Source organism: Branchiostoma belcheri, unplaced genomic scaffold (genome assembly GCF_001625305.1).
Source record: "Branchiostoma belcheri isolate BF01 breed outbred unplaced genomic scaffold, Haploidv18h27 scaffold92, whole genome shotgun sequence".
In the NCBI taxonomy this organism is placed as follows: domain Eukaryota; kingdom Metazoa; phylum Chordata; class Leptocardii; order Amphioxiformes; family Branchiostomatidae; genus Branchiostoma; species Branchiostoma belcheri.
Genome location: NW_017804598.1, coordinates 733,530 through 754,495, shown reverse-complemented (window position 1 = coordinate 754,495; position 20,966 = coordinate 733,530). Strand labels below are relative to the sequence as shown.

The window sequence follows — 20,966 nt, the reverse complement described above, 5'->3', positions numbered from 1 at the left end:
CAATATGTTTTCTTTCTGCGAAGTAAGCAGACTTATCCTTCTGCAAAGGTAAACATAATGATCACACTAGTACGTACCGTCAAACTGAATCAGTATGATTTTGATTCGAGATGACACGGTATGTACTGGTTATTAGGAAGCGCGTACACTATAGGCGATTTCAAGGACACTGACAGATACATCGGGTCATCCTTGTACGTGTATCAAGGATTGCCGCTGCCGCCACGCATGTAGTCAAGCACTCTGCCCTGTAGATATCCCGGTCTAGCTCAGATTATTCGATCAGACGGTCGGCGAGAAAACATGCTGTTTCACTGGACGTCACCGCAGTCACGCCTTTAGTGTTTAATAATAGCCTGAGATGTTCGGCAGTCATGTGGCCAGGAGTACCATTATCATTGATTAGGGCACGCCTGGCTGCCCTACGGCGCGTATTAGTTTCACAGCAGACCGCGGAGAAGCTGGGCGGAGTCGTGAGAAGGTTTGGTTTACAGCGCTGCAGGTGCACGGAGGAGTCGTGTGGTGAATCATGGGGTTGGCCATGAGCCACAGGAACGAAGTGGCCCCCTGCGAGAACCACCAGCTCTTGGTGCCCAGGATCGCCATCATTCCAGGTACCGCCAACTCCGAAACCTCCGGCGAGCTCGAGGCAAGCGCAGCTGGCCCTACCGAAGTCACCACCACCGTAGCAGCAGACAGTCCTTCTACCAGTCGGTCTGCTGGTGTCAGAAAACGCAAGAAGGTAACGCACGAACAGCAGAAGGAGAACCGACCACCCATGGAAGACAAGGATCCGGGGACAGCTGCACGGGCGTCTACCATGCTGCCGTACGGGTACCAGCCGGGGACGCCGTTCATCAGGCTCGGCGCCGGCGCCCCCAGTCTGAACTTCGTCTGGTCGAACACGTTTTCGGGCGACAACCGGAGGAGAACCGTGGCGGGAACGTCAGTCGGCGGCGCACGCAACAACAAGGCAAAAGAAGAACGGCGCCACACCACCGGAGAACCGCTGAAGTACGCCCTGGATAAGGGCTCCAACAGCCGGGGGAAAAGACTTCCGACGATCGAGGCACAAAACCGCTCGTCACACCAAAAGCCGGTCCTGAGAAGAAAGAGATCGTCAGTGATTAGCATCGGGAGCACCAGAGAAGGATTGGAGGTGAAGTTGGTCGAGAGAGAGTGGGAGGTAGACGACTCTACAAATGAAACAGCCTTCTAAAGACGCACAGGTGCATCAGATGCACTGTCCTGGTATATGTACTGCAGTTTTGATAACATATTCGATTTCTAAAGTTGAATTACGGTTTGTAGTAAATGTAATGTTGCAGTTTGTAGTAAAACACTTGTATGTTTGTCACTGAGAATTGTATATGTTCGTCAATGTGAGTCAACCAACTCAACTGTTTTGCATCAGGTAATATCATAATATCAGCCAGTCACAAATTGAATCTAGCTCCTCGCGGCAAAACTGATGGATATTATGAGTCTCGACAGGATACCGATCTGAGAGGGTTACGTTATTCTGAGAGAGCAGTCCTAGCCGTGCTGGCGTGATTTCACCTCCACGCTTGACGTAAGTGTTCCTGACTCCCCGCCATGCTTGATTGCTTCCGCCGTCGCAAATGTCATTATGATTTATATATGCATTTTATAGCGTAATTCGCTTCCACGACATGCATGTTTCGTTGTTTTCTTTAAGACCATGCTCTGTTGTGATCTGTAATTGTGATACATGTACTAGATATTTCTCTATGGTATCAATTACTTTATATTTACATGGTTGTACGAATTACTTATGCCAGTCAGTATATGATAGTAATGATAAAAATTATAATAACGCGTACATATACAATTATACATATTGTTGACCTTCCTTTGCATAATTTTTCACCAAGTTGTATCACAATCATCATATTCTGGCCTGTTAGATGATCATTGCTAGTTTGCTCTTATAATTGGTTGTGATTTATATTAAAATGGTAAAAGTTAGTGCGGTGTCCATCTCCATTTTTTAACCCTCGGGCCACACCGTTGTGCAAGAACTACAGAAGGGGGCTATTCCACTGTGTGCTTTGCTTTGGCATAAACTATATATAAATGTCACCATCTGTATCATCGGCCATCATTCCATGGGGATAGTGTAAATATCAGCTGCATGTTTAGGAAGTACAATGTACTGGTATTTACTTAAGCAGAAAATGACCTTTAAGGATCTGCCGATCTAATCTCCAAGCAGATCCTACGGTGGCTAATGCTTTCATCTTCCATCATCTTCGGTGGCTAATGCTTTCTGCCTTGCGCACGCCACCGTGGGATCTGCTTGGAGATTAGGAGTTGACACCAGCCTTTAACAGATCAAAAGTCACACTCAACATCTTATAATTACATCGCTTCAACTAAAATTTTGCTTATTTTTCTCGGCTTAATCGAAGTTCATGCATGCGTTTTTAACCTCCTTGGTAACAACGATTTTGGAGAATGCTGTTATGTTTGCAGCGAAAAACCGGCCCAGTGCTTACGGCAACATGCTGGGGATGTACACAGGATATGACAACTCCAGTCATGTCATTCTGCGTGCAATGTTTGGACTATCTGTAACGGTATAACGTACTTTGAAATTTAAACCCACCACATGATTTTGCCAGCGCTAGCTTTGCCCTGGCCTTGGTACTGAAGTTTCGGTGATCATGTTTCCATTCACAGGCCTTCAATTTGCATCACTTGAAGGTAAACGATTCACCGAACATGGACACTTGGCGGTCCATAGCATAACTGGTGTCCAGTGTATCGTCGTCTGGGCGGGCTGTCTTCGGGGCTGTAGAAGTTCTCCACCGCCAAGATCAACTAGGCACCCGGTGTATTTACGAATTTCGGACACCTCCCTGCTGAAATGTTTTCTGTTCCAGTGTTAATTCAATATAAACCCTAAACTAACACTTGAACAGAAAACATTGCACCATATACAGAGTATGCTGCTGAACCATGGCTGCTATTCATTCTTATATTTTATTTTTTAGATCCAATCGCAACTTTGCTACTGGGCATTCAAAATTATAATCATTATGACATTAATGACATAAACCTATATTCCAAAAACCCTCTTGTTCATGTAGTTGCGCTCCTTTTGCAGTCAACCTTGAGTGTGTGTGGGAAAAGGTGAAGCTATATATAAGTACGTAAGTCCAGGCTGGCTAAGGCTGGTGTGGTTGTATAATCAGGAGCTGGTGGTCTGTTACAAACACAAACGTCATAGTGTTTGAAGGTACGACACACAATCTCATGGGATTCAATCTGGCAGGTGGGATCAAACAGTTCGAAGGCCGCAATTGGCCAAGAATGAAATGTGGCACCAAATGGCCACGTGGCTAGGTTAGTGGACACGAGATCAAGAGGTCGTGGGTTTGAGCACTGGTTTTCCTGACTGGATGTTGTGTCCTTGGGAAAGGCACTTTACCCAAGGCCACTTCATAGGATTTTCCTCACTCCAACCAGGTGTAAAATGGGTGCCTGACTTTAGTTGGGGAGGTAAAAGGTGGTGGAAGGAAAGGGATGGGCTCTGCCTTCGGCTAACACCATGCCCTAGACACGGTGGACTAACAACCCACTGCCCCTTTGGCCTGACAAAGGCTATAGGACTACCTTCACCTTTACTTTTGATTATTAAATATGCATCAAAATCAGGCCATCATATCATCTTACGTGATAGATGACTGTAGTACATTAAAGGGCAATACTGTAAAATATTAAGAATTTTCATGGTGTTCTTAACTTTGTGTTTTTCACTGGGACCCCTCACTGCAAATGCACCACAAAGCCAAGCTACACTCTGTCTTTCAATATGTTACTACCGGTATAGTTGTTTCAACCATGAACCCACTATCTAGATATCTACTAACATTTGATTTACACCTGACGCAAAATTTAAGTGTGGCAAACGTTTGTACATCTACAGTACCCATCACCCCAGCTGTTTCATCCCACTTGTTAATGGAGGGCTTTCAAGTCTCTGGTTTGATAAGGACCTTGGAGAAACTGAGTAAACAGTTCCTTAAGAACAACTGCCCTTTTCAGTTGATGCACCTGGCTTGTCCTCTGTAGAAAATGATTGAAATGTAAATCCGTTTGCCATCAAAAGAATAAGCAGACATCAAACACTGGGCAGTGTGCACACATGTTCCTGCTGGCAGGTTTATCTTCAGTTGTATAGTGACAGATTGAAATTTTCCTCACTGCTATAGTTTGAAATAAAGAAGAATCATTACAGATTACATCCTCAAAGATATATGGTAATACATGTATCGCAACACCTGAGAACTGTGAAAAATCACGTACACGTGTGATATGAACAGTACAAAGGCATTGTAGAAGTTACTTTAGGTGGAAGACGTGTTTGAATGGAAACTCACACAATTGTGTCCAACAGCAAGATTGTACAATAGTGCTTACACTCAACTCTACACATCAAGTACGGACAAAGCTGGTACAATTTACACCTACACAGAAATGGTACATTATTAGACGTAGTATCAATCTGTGTCCATACTTTGCACTGACTTGAAGTCTGTATATCGAGAATGATATTGAGGATGTTTGATTTGTACATGCTTGCCACACATAAAGATGATAACAACATATTCTCCTCTACCCGTACTTTTTAACATCTCAATGCATCTGTGTGAGTTTGTCTTAGGAATAAGTTAAATAACCTTTAAGTACCAACAGCGTTGTGGAGGTAGCTACAATCACAACTTTTGGACCCACTACATCTACACAGTTCTTGGTAATACTATTGACACCTTACGTCACCGACAGTAAAATTTTTGGGTATGTCACCCTACTAAACTAATTTTCAAATCCCACGCAGTGAAAGTATTAAATATAGGCACACAGAACTGCAAAAGAGCAGAGCTTCAGTGGTAAAACATTATACTAGTACACTACATATCCCAGAGAAGTCACTTGGAGAGAAAATTGCTACCATCAGGAGTACAATAAAACCCAGAGAGGTGTGGAGTGGACTTGGTCAGGGTGGTGTTCCTGAGGTTGGTCAGGAGCAGGCCCCTGGAGGGTTCCGTTTCAGGCCGCCCCGTCATCGGCAGGACTCACCACACATGAACAAGTCAACGGACACCTGCGGAACAGGGTACAACAAGAAATCACAGATTTCAAACTTCAACACCAACATTGTAGAACTTAAGAGTTAACAACTTACATCATAGAATGCATGATTACTCTATTATGCCATCATGGTTGCACTTTTGTTACTACATCATGATTCATACATACCGGTACTTGGAGACCCAGGTAATATTGAACCTACAGCATACTGGGTCAAACCCCTGTCAATCAAAAGAAGCCCAATCTCTGCCCTCCCACTTTGGAACCCAAACATACAAACCTAGCATAAATTAGCACCACCAGAAACAATGCTTCAGTTTTGTTCTAATTTGGAAAACAAACTCATGTCATGACAATAGAAAAGAATGATCCAATGTAACACTCCTACTATTCGAATGACACATCACACATCTGATGAAGGTTGATGGGATCAGCCAAAAATTTATGGTGAGTTTCTTCTTTGTGTTGGAACAAGTTCGAACTCTATAACTAACACTCCTAGGTTTGTTACTTAAGTTTTAGAGCTATCATAGCTAGGTTGACATTATTTCTCCTTCTGGAACGACAATTTGTCCATGTTTTTATTAGAAATTTCTTCTTTAAGAAGGTAAGAAAATACAGCTTTGATGTACAAATGTAGTTGGCAGGTACCTTTCTGGGGTGGGGATCAGCAGCAGAGGCAGAATGTCCACCTTTATTTCTTCAGCTCAGCCTCGATCCCCTGGACAATACGGTCCATCTTCTGCTTGCTGTCCACATATCCATCTCCGTTCTGTTGGGACAAAAAGTGCCAAATGTAACGAACAACAAAACAAGATTTCTTACTGAACTTTAGCTCATGGGGTAGGAATATTCCTGAGCTGCCTTCATAATCCCTGCTTCTTCTATTGGGTCAGTTAGTCCTCCTGCTCAGTGAGTCAAACTTGTCTCAACCATTGATGTTTCTGTTTTATGGAGAAGAGATGCTGTTACACTGTTATGATGTAGCCTATGACCTTGAGTGACTTCAGGTCGAAGAAAATGAAAAATAATATAAAAAGCTTCAGCTAGTGATTCGGGATTCAACACAAGTACTGTTCAAATAAATGTTCCAGAACTTACTGTTACTAACAGTTATGTTAAGTGTTTGGGATTTTCATTTTAATACAGCCAAGGTGGAAAAGTTAAACATTCTTGACACACGTACCTTCTTGGAGTGCAGCAGCGGACCACCGACAACCTGTACCTCCAACCACCCAGTGATGGTAGGGGTGCCCTCACCTACCTACAGGGACAGAAGATAAACACAGGCCTATAGACAGAAGACCATATGGTACCATTCAACAGTCACTAGTAGACTGAAGTTGCTAGCAGTCTGGTTGGTCCGTAGTGACTGTGGGAGTGGACAAAAACTAACTAAGATGGTACCCAGGCTACAACAGAGCCTCTGAGGTCCTCTGTCCAACTATGCCACTTGATTTTTGAAAATTAAAATTCACACAATGCAACTTAAAGTGATATTATGTAGGATTTTCGCGCCAAAACTGAAAATACAAATAATTGAAATTTTCTCATCTAGATTGTCATTTTCGATAACTTTCAACATATTAGCGTCGCTATTTCGCCTTTTCGGCAACTCAGCACAGCGCGAGAATAAGGTGCGCAAGGCCAGACGTATTTATTTGTGCCACAATAAATAGAATGTAAACAAACAACGGTTTTCGTTCGGAAATCTTCGGCAACTTCCGGCGCGTGTCTGGGTTCCATGGTTCGAACACTTTCGAACGCTGGAGTTCGAAGCCGATTGACTTCAAATTTGCCAATTTTTGAAGGGTCAGTACCTAATCTAAAATCCTCTTTTTGTATATACTTGAAAGTTATCATGTCACTTATCATATTGCATGTGGTAACCACATTCATACAGTTTCTCATACCAAGGAACGAAGTTTATGACATTACGCTAAATGTATCAAAATGTTGCGGAAACTCAGAATGGTGTGCGCCGGTAGCTACAACTGGGCTAAAATTTCGTCACCGCGATGTGTGCACCGTCGCGGTTTTCTTTGGGGCAAACCCGTTTGTCCTAAAACTAACCAGGGGACTTTGGTATCGATGTAAAGGTGAAGATGTGGGCTATCACACTGTGGTATTAGCTAATGGGATCCAGTTGGCCAGTAAAAAAAGATAAGCACAGATAAACTGACCAAAAATGCTAATGTTTGGAAGGCTATAACGACCGGTGTCATTTTGTAATGCACGAAATATCTACATTGTTGTACTAGGCAAATCCTGTAGATATGAAAAAGTATAAACGTTACGTATGTCTAAGGTGTTTTTGTTGCACTATTGACAGTTGTCAAATCGTGACCTGGCATATGCCGTATTTTAGAGAATAACGTGTTCTACGGTGACCTGCGGTTCGGCTGGATTCGGAAATGCTCGGACGCGGTCGGGTGTAAACAAACATGGCCGCGATCCGTGCTAGCGCCGAGAAGTGCGCAGTTTTCCAACACGTTTTTGCGGCGTAACGACGTTTATCTTTTGATCCCTAAATGTCATTATGAACCCAGGTAGGCTTACAGAGCAAGAAAATGTTTAAAATAAAGATGTTTAAAATAGTTAAAATTCTACATAATATAGCTTTAAGAATGAAGTTCAGACTTATAGTTGACTGGAATAATGATACATACTATCTTAACGTCATCCTGGAAGATATCCTCAAGCTCCGTCTTGATTTTACGGAACTGAAAAAAAGGGAAGATACAATATTATCGAAGAATACCTGACATTGTATCAATATAAACCACAAAACAATTTCTATCAATGCAATTCCTTTCATGATATTGGGCTATTTTTATACAAAGTATTAAAGGTACTGGTACATACCTTGGGGGCGTATCCTCATCCCCCTCTGTTAACAGAAGAACAAATATTCAATGTCCATCATTTTTACTTGCTTATTTCAATACAATGCATGATTTTAGTTACAACATGGCAGCCAAGACAATGTGCCTTGGGGGTGTGTTGACTGGACTGACCAGACAAATTATTTACCTGAATTAGACAACCTGAATTTACCTGAATTAGACAACATGTGAATTAGACAACATATGTAAGTACAATAATGTTGAATACAGGTGTCAATTCAGGAGTGCATGTGGGATTGAGAGAGAAAAGGGACTTCTATGGCATTGATAGTTCCTTGCTAGTACACAATAGACAAATGGGGCCATGCATCTTACCATAACCATACACAGGCTTTTTACATACCATGACACCTGGACCGATTGACCCAGTTACCCACTGGCCATGGCGGTTTTGTAACAGCATTCCACTCCAACAGATTATAGCACGATGTTACGCATTGAACGCGATAAAATTATCATAACATCTGTCTGTCCCTGTGAGAAGTCAAATCATCTGCTTCTACTAGTACTGGTGACTCGTATAACTTTAATTACATTTGTATAGATCTACTCCATGTTGTTGTTTATAATGGTCAAATTCAGCTGAGTCATAGCATCCGGGAGCTATTATGGCTCCTGGACTGAGAAAAAACAAACATATTGATATCAATATGACTATATAGTGAGACGAACCATAAAATCATAGGAATGTGCGAGGTCTGCTAGATGCATACTAGTAGGTATCAAAAGGCAATTTACATGAACATGAACACAAACATAATTTTCTGGAGTATAACGTTAAATATTTCTGTTGTTGATACCGAATAATTGTAAAACATGAACAGCACTCTAGCTTACCAGTAGATGATTTTTATATTGACCGGCATTTTTGTCGCAGAGTTCTGTCCTCCGTGGCCGCGTGGGTCGTGAAAAAACGCAGAAAATGTTACCTCATGTACCGGTCACAGCTGACGTTACAGCGAAATGATAAATATATACATGACTGGAACAGTCCACTGCGAAACAAAGTGAAAATAAAATGGTACAATGTAGTATAAAGGTCGACAAAGCAATTTATTAACATATATAGAGTATGTAAATATTTATATTAAGAAACTTTAATAACTATTATAATATTTTACATTCTATCTTTATTTTTTGATCGACTGAATTTTTAACGTCACAAAAAACACCCATCGAGGTCAGCAATAGTGGATTCTTCGAAGCTATCCGTGCGTCTCATTGGTTTATTTTAGTCACGTGACTAATCTGACCCGCCATTTTTGAGACCGCCTTTTTTTGCTACATGACATCGTTTGATACATCTTGCAAGTTATTCCACATTTCCTGCAGTTTCACATTCATATTCGTGGCGTAAGAAGTTACAAGGAAACGTTGGCCGTATAGAGTTATGGACAGACTGTGTCTGTATGCTGTATTTTCGGTGGATGAACCACCGAAACCACTATTCTTTCGCAGGTGGGTGTTGCTTTTGCAGGCCAGGATTTTTGCAAATTCATCGAAAAGATGGAGACAACATTGACACATTTGATTCCTGCAAAGACCTCTGATCATGGAAAATATTTTAAAAAGTTCTTCATAAATGTAATTTTAGTGATTGTATGGTAATGTTTTATACTATTGTAAATAGATAGGAGACATTTTTATAGAGAGGTCCTGCCTACATGGTAGTACTAGTGCTTGCAAGGGGGCCATTTTATGCACCAGTCAATGATGTCATGTTGGTTGGCTGAAGAGTTGAAGGGACAAGGGGTGCTGGGTGTACTTTTCTACACCAATTATGCATCATATAGTTGTGCATGTTATATGTGCAAAGAAAGAAAAATGCATGGGGGTAGGGTGTAGTTGTTATCATCAATATTATTACATTAATATGTGAACCAGTTCCAAGGATCTTATTTCTGCGTAATTTGTGTGTGTGTGTGTGTGTGGGGAGTGATCCTGGCAATGCATTACAACTTCAAGGTAAAAGAATATTGAGGTCATAGTTGTCAGGCTACACATCATGGAAACTACAAGTTTGTGAATCATGGAAACTACAAGTTTGACTTATTTCGGGCCACTTATTTCTCCAGGACACCAGAAGGAATTGTCTACAACCACCAGTTGCCGCTGCCCCTCCCACACCAGGTGGTGGTCTTCGGTATCGGCAAGTGGGAGCAAAGGACGCTGGGAAAGTCGCTGACTGTTGAGCTGACCCTGGACGAGGGAGAAACATGGCAGAGACTGGGCACACTTACAGATAAACACAGGTGAATAACCTTCCTTCAGTCTGTGGTTATGAAACCTCCCCCTCCCTTTCTGACAGTCTACGTAAGTACTGCATTGAAACACTGACAGACACACAAGCAAACATATGTACACATGCACACACAAACTCGCTAAAAGCTGCACCTTTGTACCTGTAAGTAATTATTCTCATGTTTTTAAATTGAAGTTGAGATAACTGCAGTAAAATGGCAGCATCGGATAAACCTGAGATAGCCTCCTAACCAGGGTTGCCCACAATATATAAATTAATGAGATTTTTAGCGACTTAAATTGTACCAGGCTACCAGCATTATATTTCTGCAACCAAGTTCAAGGTATGACTAAATAATGCCCCTGATATCTTTGTATGCATTCACTTATGATAAAGATACAAATGTAGCTTTCAAATGAGGTAAATTTTTGTACAGTACATGTAACTGTAAATTTTTGATGTTTTTGATATAAATGTGTTTGTGTGGTAGGTCCCTCTGCTGGCAGGGTGAGTGGAGAGATGACTTCCTGAGGAGAAGTATTGCCATGGAGAGGCAGGGAGGAACAGCAACGCTGAAGGTTAGATAACAGGGCTCGAAACATTGGGTGCACCCAAATATTTTCGTAGGTTTACATACGTGAAGATGTTAGATGTATAGTAAGCATAAACGGTAAGTATACAGCATATTATTAATGACTAAATGTCAGAAAGATAATAAAATCAGCGTTATACTTGTAGCACTTTTCTTTAAGAAATAAAGCATAATTTTTGCTGACATTCTCCTTGATGGTGCACCCAAAATATTTTTTGTGCACCAGTGCACCTATTCCCAAAAATGAATATGAAACCTGGCCTGACCATGATGCTGAGTTTCTACTGTCCTGACAGGTGACCAGTGGAGGGTCTGGATCATGTGGGTCACCTGAGGGGAGACCAGTGGTCTCGTCACACCGCCTGCCCGATACACCCATCGACTCACCTGAAGTTACAGAAAAGGAAAACTTGGTAAAGTCAACTGGGGTTGCAGAGATACAGGTATGTAAAGGATAATATACATGGCTGTGGTCATATGACTGTACTAGAGCACATTACCCAGGCATGATAATAGTCAGGTTTTGAATAGTACATTATATTAGGTCATACTGAATTGATTATATGGATGACATCTTTGTGTACATCAAAAGTTGTGAACAAAAATAATGAAATGATAATAAATTTGCACGATTTACTTCCCTGCCTCCAGAACGAGTACACGCCACCTTGGGATGCAGAGGACATCACGCTAACAAACACCCAGGAACCCACACCAAAGAGACGAAGAACCTCCGCAAAGTCACGGACCCTGAAGGAACAGCTCAAGTCATCCACTGTCGACAAGAAGAAAACTCCCAACGCATCACGATCGAAGAAAGGCAGCAAGAAAGTAGAGTCAGACGCTGAAGATACAGGTATGCTCTGTAATGTTTGTTTGAATCGTTTGCTATCAGTTTAAGTTACTACCAGACATTGATAAACATATTGGGTACTAAATGTTAGGTCTTGCTTGCAATTAATACGTTGGACAGTAAAGAATATCGTTAAGAATGAGTATTGTAAAGAATGAGAAGAATACTAGTACATTGTACATTGTACATGTATGTCTTTGTTTATAGTAGGGAATGCATTTTAGAGCAAAGAAAAGATTAGACTCTCAAATTCTTTCATCAGTGACAACTTTGGAAGGATAAGGATACTAACCTCCAAATTTTCGATGGCTATCAGTCCATCTTGTTCACGGAGTGGCCTAATCTCGCGAGAGCGCGAGACTAGGCCCGAGACTTGCATTCACTAGGAACTGTATCTATACGTGACAAATGAATCTCTTCAACGATAGACTCTCAAAGTTTTTGACAAAAATTATGTGGTAAGTATCCAATCGTAATAGCATTGTGAACTGTGTTATGTTGCAAAAGATGTTGAAGACAAGCTATGTTGAGTGTTCTTAATTTCCTCCACTGTTGTCTTCAGACACTCCCAGTGCACGCTGGGGCCACAGCCTGTGTCCGCTGGATGACCACAGAGCCCTGCTGATTGGTGGACAGGGAAAGGGACGTCAGCTGAGTAAAGACTCCATCTGGCAGCTGGATACAGGTGAACCGTCTGCCACAGCAGTTGAAGGAGACTTTTTTTGAAAGATTACTCTTGTTTTCATCATACATGTATTATTTCATGCAATCCATTATGTGATGTAATCAGGTATTTCCCTCAGATCATACAGTACAGTTCCAAAACATTTACAGATACCCAAGACAATCCCTGAAGTCTGAAATCTATGACTTCTATTGGTAGTCACTGTATTCATCATTAGTGTATTATATCAAAGACTCAGGCATAAGTTTTCTTACACATTGTGTTGTCATCATCCTTACCTAAAACATAACCCTTTTCCACAAACAGTTACCCAGAAGTGGGAAGTACAGTCTACCACTTACTCAGGCCCGAATCCCGAGGCCAGGATGGGCCATACCGCCACCTACGACCCTGTGGTCAAGTGTGTCTACGTGTTCGGTGGATCCAAGAACAAGCGCTGGTTTAGTGATGTCCATGTCTTGGATGTACAGACCTGGCAGTGGTCATCTATAGAGGTATCAATCCATAATTCTTGTGTATACTTGTGTCAATTATAAAGAAAATTCTAGTACTGCAATTTTTCTAACATCCATGGCGCAAGATATTGTGAATTTTACCAACATTAGAGAAGTTGAAGACACAAAACACAGTTGGTATTGTAACTGGAGAGTTACAATGTACTAGTATATTGGATGGTGTGTGGTTGTGGAGCTGCCTCTAAGGCTACAAAAAATAGATCCACTACTTCTAGCTCATCATGTATTTACAAATGTTACTTCACGTTAAAAAATGGTTCATTGTAACATACATGTATTATCTGTATCTGTGCAGCCCGTAGAACCACCCTTCGGCATAACACACGTTTATTTAATACCATTATTTGTACAAATCTCTGACATGCTGAGTTGTGATCCTGCAGGCTCGAGGTGATGCCCCCACACGATCCTACCACAGTTCTACCCTGTACAGACACGAGCTGTTTGTGTTCGGGGGTGTGTTCCCTAACCCTGATCCTCAACCTGACGGCTGCAGCAATGAGGTCTTTGTCTACAGCCCAGGTAACCATAAGCAATTCTGTCTAGTCTACAGTAAATATAATTATACATATAAGATAAACAAAGTCTAATTCGCTTTCTTTAATATCTTAACCTTGTTATTTATCTTCAGTGAATGTGAATGATGTGAATAGACTTATTATAGCAGAATGTAGATCCTGTAATATATTGTTCTCACGTCTAACCTTGTGTGATGACCCCACAGCTACTGAAAGCTGGTACAAGCCCCTGGTCATGGGAGACAGTCCTACACCTCGGTCTGGGTAAGTCTTCACACCCTAGTAGAATAAGACTTGAGTTGCATTCTTTAGTAAATGAGGGACATCTTGCAATTAGATATGCAAAGGTTAGGTGTGACAGGTCGTTCAGTGTAATATAACCAGCTGCCACTGAGCAGTGTGCCTGCAAAGCTTTTTAAGCTGATTATTATGTAGAATGGGTGGTTATACATGTACATGTACTGGCTATAGAGATACAGATATTTTACAATTACTGGTATGTCTGACTATCATGTCTCTTCCCCCCAACAGTCATTCTGCAGTGTTGTTAGGAGAGAGGCTGGTAGTGTTTGGAGGATGGGATGCACCCGTCTGTTACAACGATGTGTCTATCCTGGACCTGTGTGAGTAAACAGTGTTTTGTACATTATCATATGATAATATCACCATAATACTTAGATTATCAAATGATACATGGTGTACTGAAAATTAAGGTTTTACCACGAGCTATGTTGCAAACAACATTTGTAAGCAGCAGGGGAACAATTTTCCTAGTTTCATACTCCTCAAAAAAGCTAAGAGACTACCTTTGCCTTCATACAGGCCTGATGGACTGGACCCAGCCTGAAGTGACTGGCACGCCCCCAGCACCAAGAAGGTAAGCCTCAGGAGTGGTGTACATACTATAGTTACATGGGAAAAATCACCACCAATAGACATAATTGTTATACATGTAGATGTACCTGTAACATCTAAATTAAAAAGGTGATCAGGTCGTACATCAGTTGGGTTGTAAAGATTTGTCAGATTTATGTTAGAGTGTATGACACCATTTTGTTTTTGCCAGTCATCTCTCTTTAATATCTTGCTAGTATTGACTTTCTAAAAATTGTCAGAAATGGTTAAATACACTACACTACACTAGAGGCTTGGTCTCCACCGTTTAGTCACTTTCACGAATCCAAGTTTTGGTTGCTCAGTGATTGCCGTCCCATGGAACTGGGCTCTTTGAAGTACTAGTAACTGTTTGCCTTTCTCCAGCTGCTATCTTTTGTCACTTGTTGAGAACGTTCTTGTTTGTTGCTAGCTGGCACACGGCAGTTCCCCTGAATGGAAACAGTTTCCTTGTCCACGGAGGCTATGATGGGGATGAAGTCATGGGGGATTCCTTCGTCTTCTCACTAGGTAAGGTTTTCTAGATACAAAACAGTACTGCAGGCTAGAAAAATCATTGAACTATCAGTAGATATCTGTACTTTTTAGTGAAAAAAGGCATTTGTAAAGATTCACGTCATACGGGTAAATGTTTCTATCTGCGGTATAATTATGTTTTTATTTCGGTATGTTTGTCTTTCACCTTATTTAAATGTCTTTTAAAGAAGGAATTTAGTATATGTAGAATAAGTTTGGTTAAGTGATGTGTTTTGAACGACTGCTCTCAATGGCAGTAACAGACACCCTGTGGTGTTGGATTACATTATGTAGCAAGTGGAGTTAGAGGGGCTGGTCTCTCAATACATAATTGTGTTTAAATAAGAATAAACAGAGCTGTAGTTTGTTAGGCTGGACCGTCCCCATGTGAAGGTAAACATTGTGAATTTGCTTTGCAAATGATACGTTTCTAGTTTCATACCTGCCTATACGGTATGTTTCTGTAGACACCTGTAGCTGGAGTGCCCTGGCAGATCCTGTACCTGTAAGTCCATGCTGTGGACATCAGGGTCTGGCTCTGTCCAGGAGTGAACAGGAGAAGGAAAACCAGGACAACCACAAACAGGCTATCCTCATCTTCGGTGGAGGGGACAACAACGGCCACTTCTTTAATCAGTTATACAAACACACTTTCTCTCACCAGGCAAGTGGAAGTGCCGTGGGAGACACGTGGTGTTGGTAGAGCCAACATCAGGAGCTTTAGGCCATGCCAATCTATATCCTTGGTTCTTGGAAATTTGAATTATATAAAAAAAAAAATATAGCAAGCAGACATCACAAAAGCAGGTAGGGAAGAAGCCTTCCGTCCAAGTGCACCAAGGCATAGACCTGTTCCTCAGGCTTTGTTGTGATTGTGATTTGATTATGCACTTCCAGTTCAACATATATTTTTGAAACCAACAAATTAGATTGGTGTGGCCTTTAAGGTACTTTGTTGGCAGCTGTAATATTTTTTTTTTGAGATCAACATTGTTTTTTTATTGTAAATGACATTTAAAAATATATAGTGTAGATGTCTTTGAATGGTCAGAACTTTATTACTTATTAAAATTTGATGTTGTGCTGTGTGTTTTCTTGTCTGTTTAGTATATAGTTAGTTTCCCGACCGACCCTAGAAAAAAACTGCCGACCCTAGTTGTTTTTTTTTGACCCTTGCAAAGGAGTCAAAAAGGACATACATTTTTTGAGCTGATCAACCTTTTCTAGCTCCATGATATGACACCTGAGTGATAACACATTGTACAATCAGTTTTCCAACATTGATATTGGAACTATGAGTTTTACTTTGTTAAACTGTATTGTATAAATTGAATCACTATATAGAGATCTGGCCAATGTCTAAAAAAAAGATAAACCCTACCTACCGACCCTAATTTTTTCAAGACTGAAACAGGAAACACATTTTTTTCCCCTCTACCTAATGATTTTTCTGATTGCTGAGCAGTTCTATGCAATTCTGTGTGACAACAATGGATACATGAAATACCTCACTTGAAGATTTTAATTACATTTAATTTGTATGTATAAAGCAAGTTGATATCAGAATGTAGAAATAGGAAATGTTTTTTGTTTGTTTTTTACTGCCCTTGTTCATCTAAAGATGGTGAGTGTTCAAGGAGACAATACCTAGAAGTTTTTATGTATGCAGTAATGGAAATCAGCAGGCAACACCACATGTTGATATAAATTTATTATCAGGTTGATTGACATTATCATTGTTACAGTATCTATTTTATACTGGGAAAAAAGTTCTGTTCTAAAATACATTTGTATGCATCAGAACAGCTTTTGATATTTTTAAAACATGTTGGTAATAAAGTTTTTATTCGAAAGTCAAAGACAACCTGGCCAGTTCTTTTATTGTATGCAAGTTTTGAGTAGAAAAGAATGTAGATGACAGTTTGAAAATGTATGCTGCTTTACTACATACAGTTTGCCTTTAGCATGAAAGGTTAAAGCAAAGCAGTAACACAGTCAGGTGTGTGAAATAGCTACTAGCATGCTACAGGTTACACCTGGTCTGACACTAGAAGCTGCAAAGATGTTAGCAAGGGATTAGATGGAAAATACTATTGTGAAGCCTCTGTGAAGACCAAATATTGTAGGTAAGGTGGAAAAGATACTGCAGCGAAATACAGAAGCAGGAAAGCTTGCTACGCTAGAAAGGCATTTTCTGGACAATATGGCAGTAGTCGACCAGCAGATAGGGCTCAGGGTTTCCAGTTGGAGAGCGGTGCTGTAGGATTAGAAGGTGCCAGGGACGGCCTCTTCACCTGCCGCCTCCCAGTCCTGGTCAGAACAACAGGCTGGGAGTCGACGGGTGCAGCATCGTCGGGCCTCATGCTCTGCCGTGTGTCCACCGGTCGCCTGCTGGCCACATTGTCCAGAAAACTGACCAGCAACCCTAGCTCGCCTTCAAGCTTTGACGTGATATCGGTCAGCTTCTGCTCCCGCTCTTTACTTTTCTCTTGTAAAGACGAGATGTCCTCCAGGATCTGACTGTCCCTCTCGGCACTTTCCTTCTGTGCAGCGACGTCGCTGACCCAGCCCTCCACTACCTGCCCCTTCAGCAGAGCTGAGAGCTCCTCTAGTCTCTCCCTCTGACTTTTATTCCTTTCGATATCCTCCTTCAACCCTACAATCTCGTTCTGCAGATTTTTGTTCGCTGCCTTGAACCGCTTGTTCTCATCTACCACCTGCTCAAGCTTCCGTCCGGACTCGTAGATGTCTTGCTCCACGCTTTTGACCTCGGCTGCATGGTCTCTAAGTTGTTGTAAGGCGGAGGCCCTGCCGCTTCTCAGATCATCCTGTAGCTTTCCTCTCGGGTGAGACATCTTTTCAATCTGCCTTTTTGCCCTGTTCACCGAGTCCTCTAGTCCACTCTTCTTGTTCTTACTCTGGACCACATACTTCTTCCTCTCTTCGTATGCCTTACTGATCTCCTTAAACTCCGTCTCAAAGGTATCACACATGGGCGTCTTCTCCTCTAACTCCTTACCGATGTCTTCTATCCCCTTCTCAAGTTTGCTGACGCTCTGTTCCAAACCTTCGATCTCTCCTTTCGAAGATTTCTCCATCTCCTTGTAGCTTTTCTCAGCTACCTTGATGTTGGACTTGAGTTTCTTGATGGCCTGCTGGTCCTCGATGGTCTCCTTCTGTAGCCGTTTCCCCTCCTCTGTCAGCTGAACGTGTTTGTTCTTCCCCTCCTCCATTCGGCGGTTCATTTCTCCCATAAACCTGACAACAGAACAAAAAGGTAAATGACTTTATTGGATACTAAACATTTTGTACATGTTGCATGATAGTGAGTTTAGAAAAAAGAACCTATACATTGTGCTGGTTATTAGTAAAAGAAAGTCAGAAAAGGCATTTATAAATGTGATTTTTGTTAAATTGCAATGGTCTGCCATGTACTGCCATGTACTGCCACATACCGGTATCTATGTAAGTTTGTAAACATTGAATTTTTAATATACAATCCTCATCTATCAAGCATTTGAGTCTTCTCGGCACATAGAAAGACAGGTGTCAAAGATACCTTGAGCTGCTTGCTCTGAACTCCTCCAGGTCCTTGTGCGTGTCTGACTTCTTGGACTGGAGTTCAAACCTGTCGTTGCGTTCCCTGGTCAGCTGTTCCCTGGACTCCTCCACCTGTTTGTTCAGCATCTGTACAGCTGCCTTGTGGTTCTCCTGCAGCTGCTCGATGCCCTGCTCCAGCTCCTGGTTCTCCATCCTCAGCCGGGCGCTCTCCTCCGCCAGCCGTGTCAGCTCCGCCTTGCCCTGTCTGGAGATCTCCCTCAGCTCCTCCAGCTTAGCCGCGCTGTACTCCATCTCCTCTACGGCCTTCTTAGTCTCCGCCTTCAGGTGAGCTCGGCGGGACTCCACCTGCTGATTCTCCTCCAGTGCCTCCTTTGTCTCGTCTTCTAACTCCTGCAACCTCTTCTGCAGCTCGGCTTTCTTGCCCGTCAGGTCCTTTTTGATGTTCTCGAACTCCTCCTTCAGCCGGTCCCCTTCTCTGTCCAGCTGAACGTTTTCCTGTTTCTCCTTCTCCAATTGTTCCTCCAGCTGTCTGACCTGGCTCTCCAGCCGCTCCACCATGTTTTCTGACCGCCGGATGGTCTTTTTCTGTTCTGCATTCTTCGTGTCTGACTCCAGAAGTTCCTCCATCAAGTTGTTGATCTGCTTTTTCAGACCTTCGTTGGCCTCTTTCTGGTCTTTGATCTTCTGTTGCGTGTCGGCGATGTTGTCTTTTAGGCGCTTCTTCTCGAGCCTGGCGTTAGCCCTCTCTTCTATCATGTCCTCCTTCAGATCAATGATGGCCTGCTCCACATCCAGAATTTCCTGGTTTGTCTCTCGTAGCTTCTCCCGTGTTTCGTTCAGCGTGATCTGCTTGCCAGCCTTGTCGGCCATCCGCTGGTTTAGTTGTGAGATGATCTCGTCATGTTGGTTCTGTGAGTTAAAAGGGTACCTGTTAAAAGCTTACCTCAACTAACATACTACATGTACTAGATCTGGTTGTTAAAATTCAGTCCACAAACTTCAATTATAGCATCAGCCATCAGACGCTATAATGCAATATACTATGAAAATTGATTTGAAAGGAACCAAGTTGTAATTATAACATGGTTGAAGATTATGAAGTTCTTCTAAGTCTCAATTTTATTAAGTACTCTTACATGGAACAAGACCTTGTACTTGATGGGATTCTAGCTGTCAATCAAATGACCATTCAACCAATAGGAATTCAAGTTGATGCTCCCAGGCTGGTGCTTTTCTATGCTTTGTTCCCTGCATTTCTACATTTTGAAATGCTGGGATCAATCTATGGTATTGAAAGCTCAGGAACAAGACGGTCAACCCACCCTGACAATGTCTCTTTCAGGTAGCAGCGTCTCATTTTCCTTCTTGAGTCGTTGAGCCTTCTTCTCCAGCTCCTCTATGGACTGTGTGAGGTTCTGAAGCTGGGTTCTTAGTCTGTTCATCTCTGCAGCATTGGAGTCCCGAGCTGACTGCACCTGTGGTGTGGGGTAACACAGGGACAGGTTGGGAACGAATCTTGGCACTTTATTACATGTATTAGAGTAGAGTAGAGTAGAGTAGAGTTGATTCATGCCGGGTAGGAGTCCTGCTCCAATTTGGGCCGCTCTTCAGTTTACTGACATCTCTGGACGTAGTGGGTGGTCCAAAGCTCTATAATTGTAGACGACCGGGTGTGTTTCCATATACTCGTCAAACCTCTTCTTGAAACTGTTTACACTAGGCGCCATAACTACCTCCCCAGGAAGCTCGTTCCACCAGCTTGCCGTTCTATTTGTAAAGAAGTGTAGGCGCATATTTGTTTTTGCCTGCGTCCTCTTTATTTTCAGGTGATGACCTCTAGTTCTCTTCTCTGTTGTTATTGGTAGTAGACATGCTGTATTGTACATCCCGTGTGTGTATTTATAAACGTTGATCATGTCACCCCTCAATCTCCTGTAGACCAGGGTAGGTAGTTTTAGTTTCTTGAGCCTCTCTGAGTATGAAAGATCCTGCAGGCCTGGTACTCTCTTTGTCGCTCGCTTCTGTACTTTTTCTAGTTCTGTAGCGAGTTTCCAAGTATGTGGGGACCAAATGGGGGCTCCGTACTCTAGGTGAGGACGGATAATGGTCTTGTAAAGAATGAGAAACATTTCTAAGTCCATGTGTACAAATGTTCTCCATGTTAGCCCCATTATTTGGTTTGCTTTTTTTACAATAGTTGTTATATGATTGGCAAAGCCCAAGTCTCTGTCTACTAGGATTCCCAGGTCTTTCTCTTCTGAGGAAACCTTCAGGGATATAGGTAAGGGGTTGTTGTTTTCGGACATGTTATAAGTGAAGTTCGGGTGGCCACTACCAACCCTCAGGACCGTACATTTATCAGGGTGGAATTTGAGCTGCCACTTGTCGGCCCATTTTTGTAGACTAGACAAGTCTTGTTGTAGAGCTTCACAGTTTCGTACTTGTGGTACTGGTCTAAACAACTTTGTGTCGTCCGCAAACAATTTCAGAGAACAGTTTACCACTTCTGGCATGTCATTCACGTAGATAGTAAACAAGACCGGACCTAGAACACTGCCCTGTGGGA

The 20,966-nt window shown here is 42.1% G+C and overlaps 3 protein-coding genes and 1 long non-coding RNA gene across 4 annotated transcripts in view; 2 read left to right on the top strand and 2 right to left on the bottom strand.

Annotated features, from left to right (window-relative positions):
* Window positions 1-377: 377 nt before the first annotated feature.
* LOC109488161 lies at window positions 378-1,664 on the top strand. The gene has a single exon (XM_019792318.1). The coding sequence runs from the start codon at window positions 530-532 to the stop codon at window positions 1,217-1,219; it is 690 nt and encodes a 229-aa protein (XP_019647877.1). The 5' UTR covers window positions 378-529; the 3' UTR covers window positions 1,220-1,664.
* Window positions 1,665-4,159: 2,495 nt separating this feature from the next.
* Window positions 4,160-9,020, bottom strand: LOC109488238. The gene is made up of 6 exons (XR_002141323.1): window positions 8,862-9,020; window positions 7,984-8,008; window positions 7,788-7,841; window positions 6,305-6,382; window positions 5,770-5,890; window positions 4,160-5,131 (listed from the first exon to the last, which is right to left on the bottom strand). It is a non-coding gene; the product is annotated as an uncharacterized LOC109488238 (long non-coding RNA).
* A 246-nt stretch (window positions 9,021-9,266) lies between these two features.
* On the top strand, window positions 9,267-15,827 carry LOC109488241 (kelch domain-containing protein 2-like). The gene is made up of 13 exons (XM_019792453.1): window positions 9,267-9,482; window positions 10,100-10,276; window positions 10,757-10,844; window positions 11,155-11,301; window positions 11,510-11,714; window positions 12,274-12,396; window positions 12,703-12,890; window positions 13,295-13,433; window positions 13,636-13,693; window positions 13,961-14,052; window positions 14,252-14,306; window positions 14,736-14,833; window positions 15,307-15,827. The coding sequence occupies exons 1-13, from the start codon at window positions 9,415-9,417 to the stop codon at window positions 15,540-15,542; spliced, it is 1,674 nt and encodes a 557-aa protein (XP_019648012.1). The 5' UTR covers window positions 9,267-9,414; the 3' UTR covers window positions 15,543-15,827.
* A 298-nt stretch (window positions 15,828-16,125) lies between these two features.
* The window catches only part of LOC109488142 (myosin-9-like), a 7,424-nt gene continuing 2,583 nt past the window's right edge, over window positions 16,126-20,966 (bottom strand). Inside the window, exons 4-6 of the mRNA XM_019792302.1 lie at window positions 19,723-19,915; window positions 18,399-19,309; window positions 16,126-18,097 (exon numbers count right to left, since the gene is read on the bottom strand). Of these exons, the coding sequence (XP_019647861.1) occupies window positions 17,071-18,097; window positions 18,399-19,309; window positions 19,723-19,915 (2,131 nt within the window). The 3' untranslated portion in view covers window positions 16,126-17,070. The remainder of the gene's footprint in view (window positions 18,098-18,398; window positions 19,310-19,722; window positions 19,916-20,966) is intronic.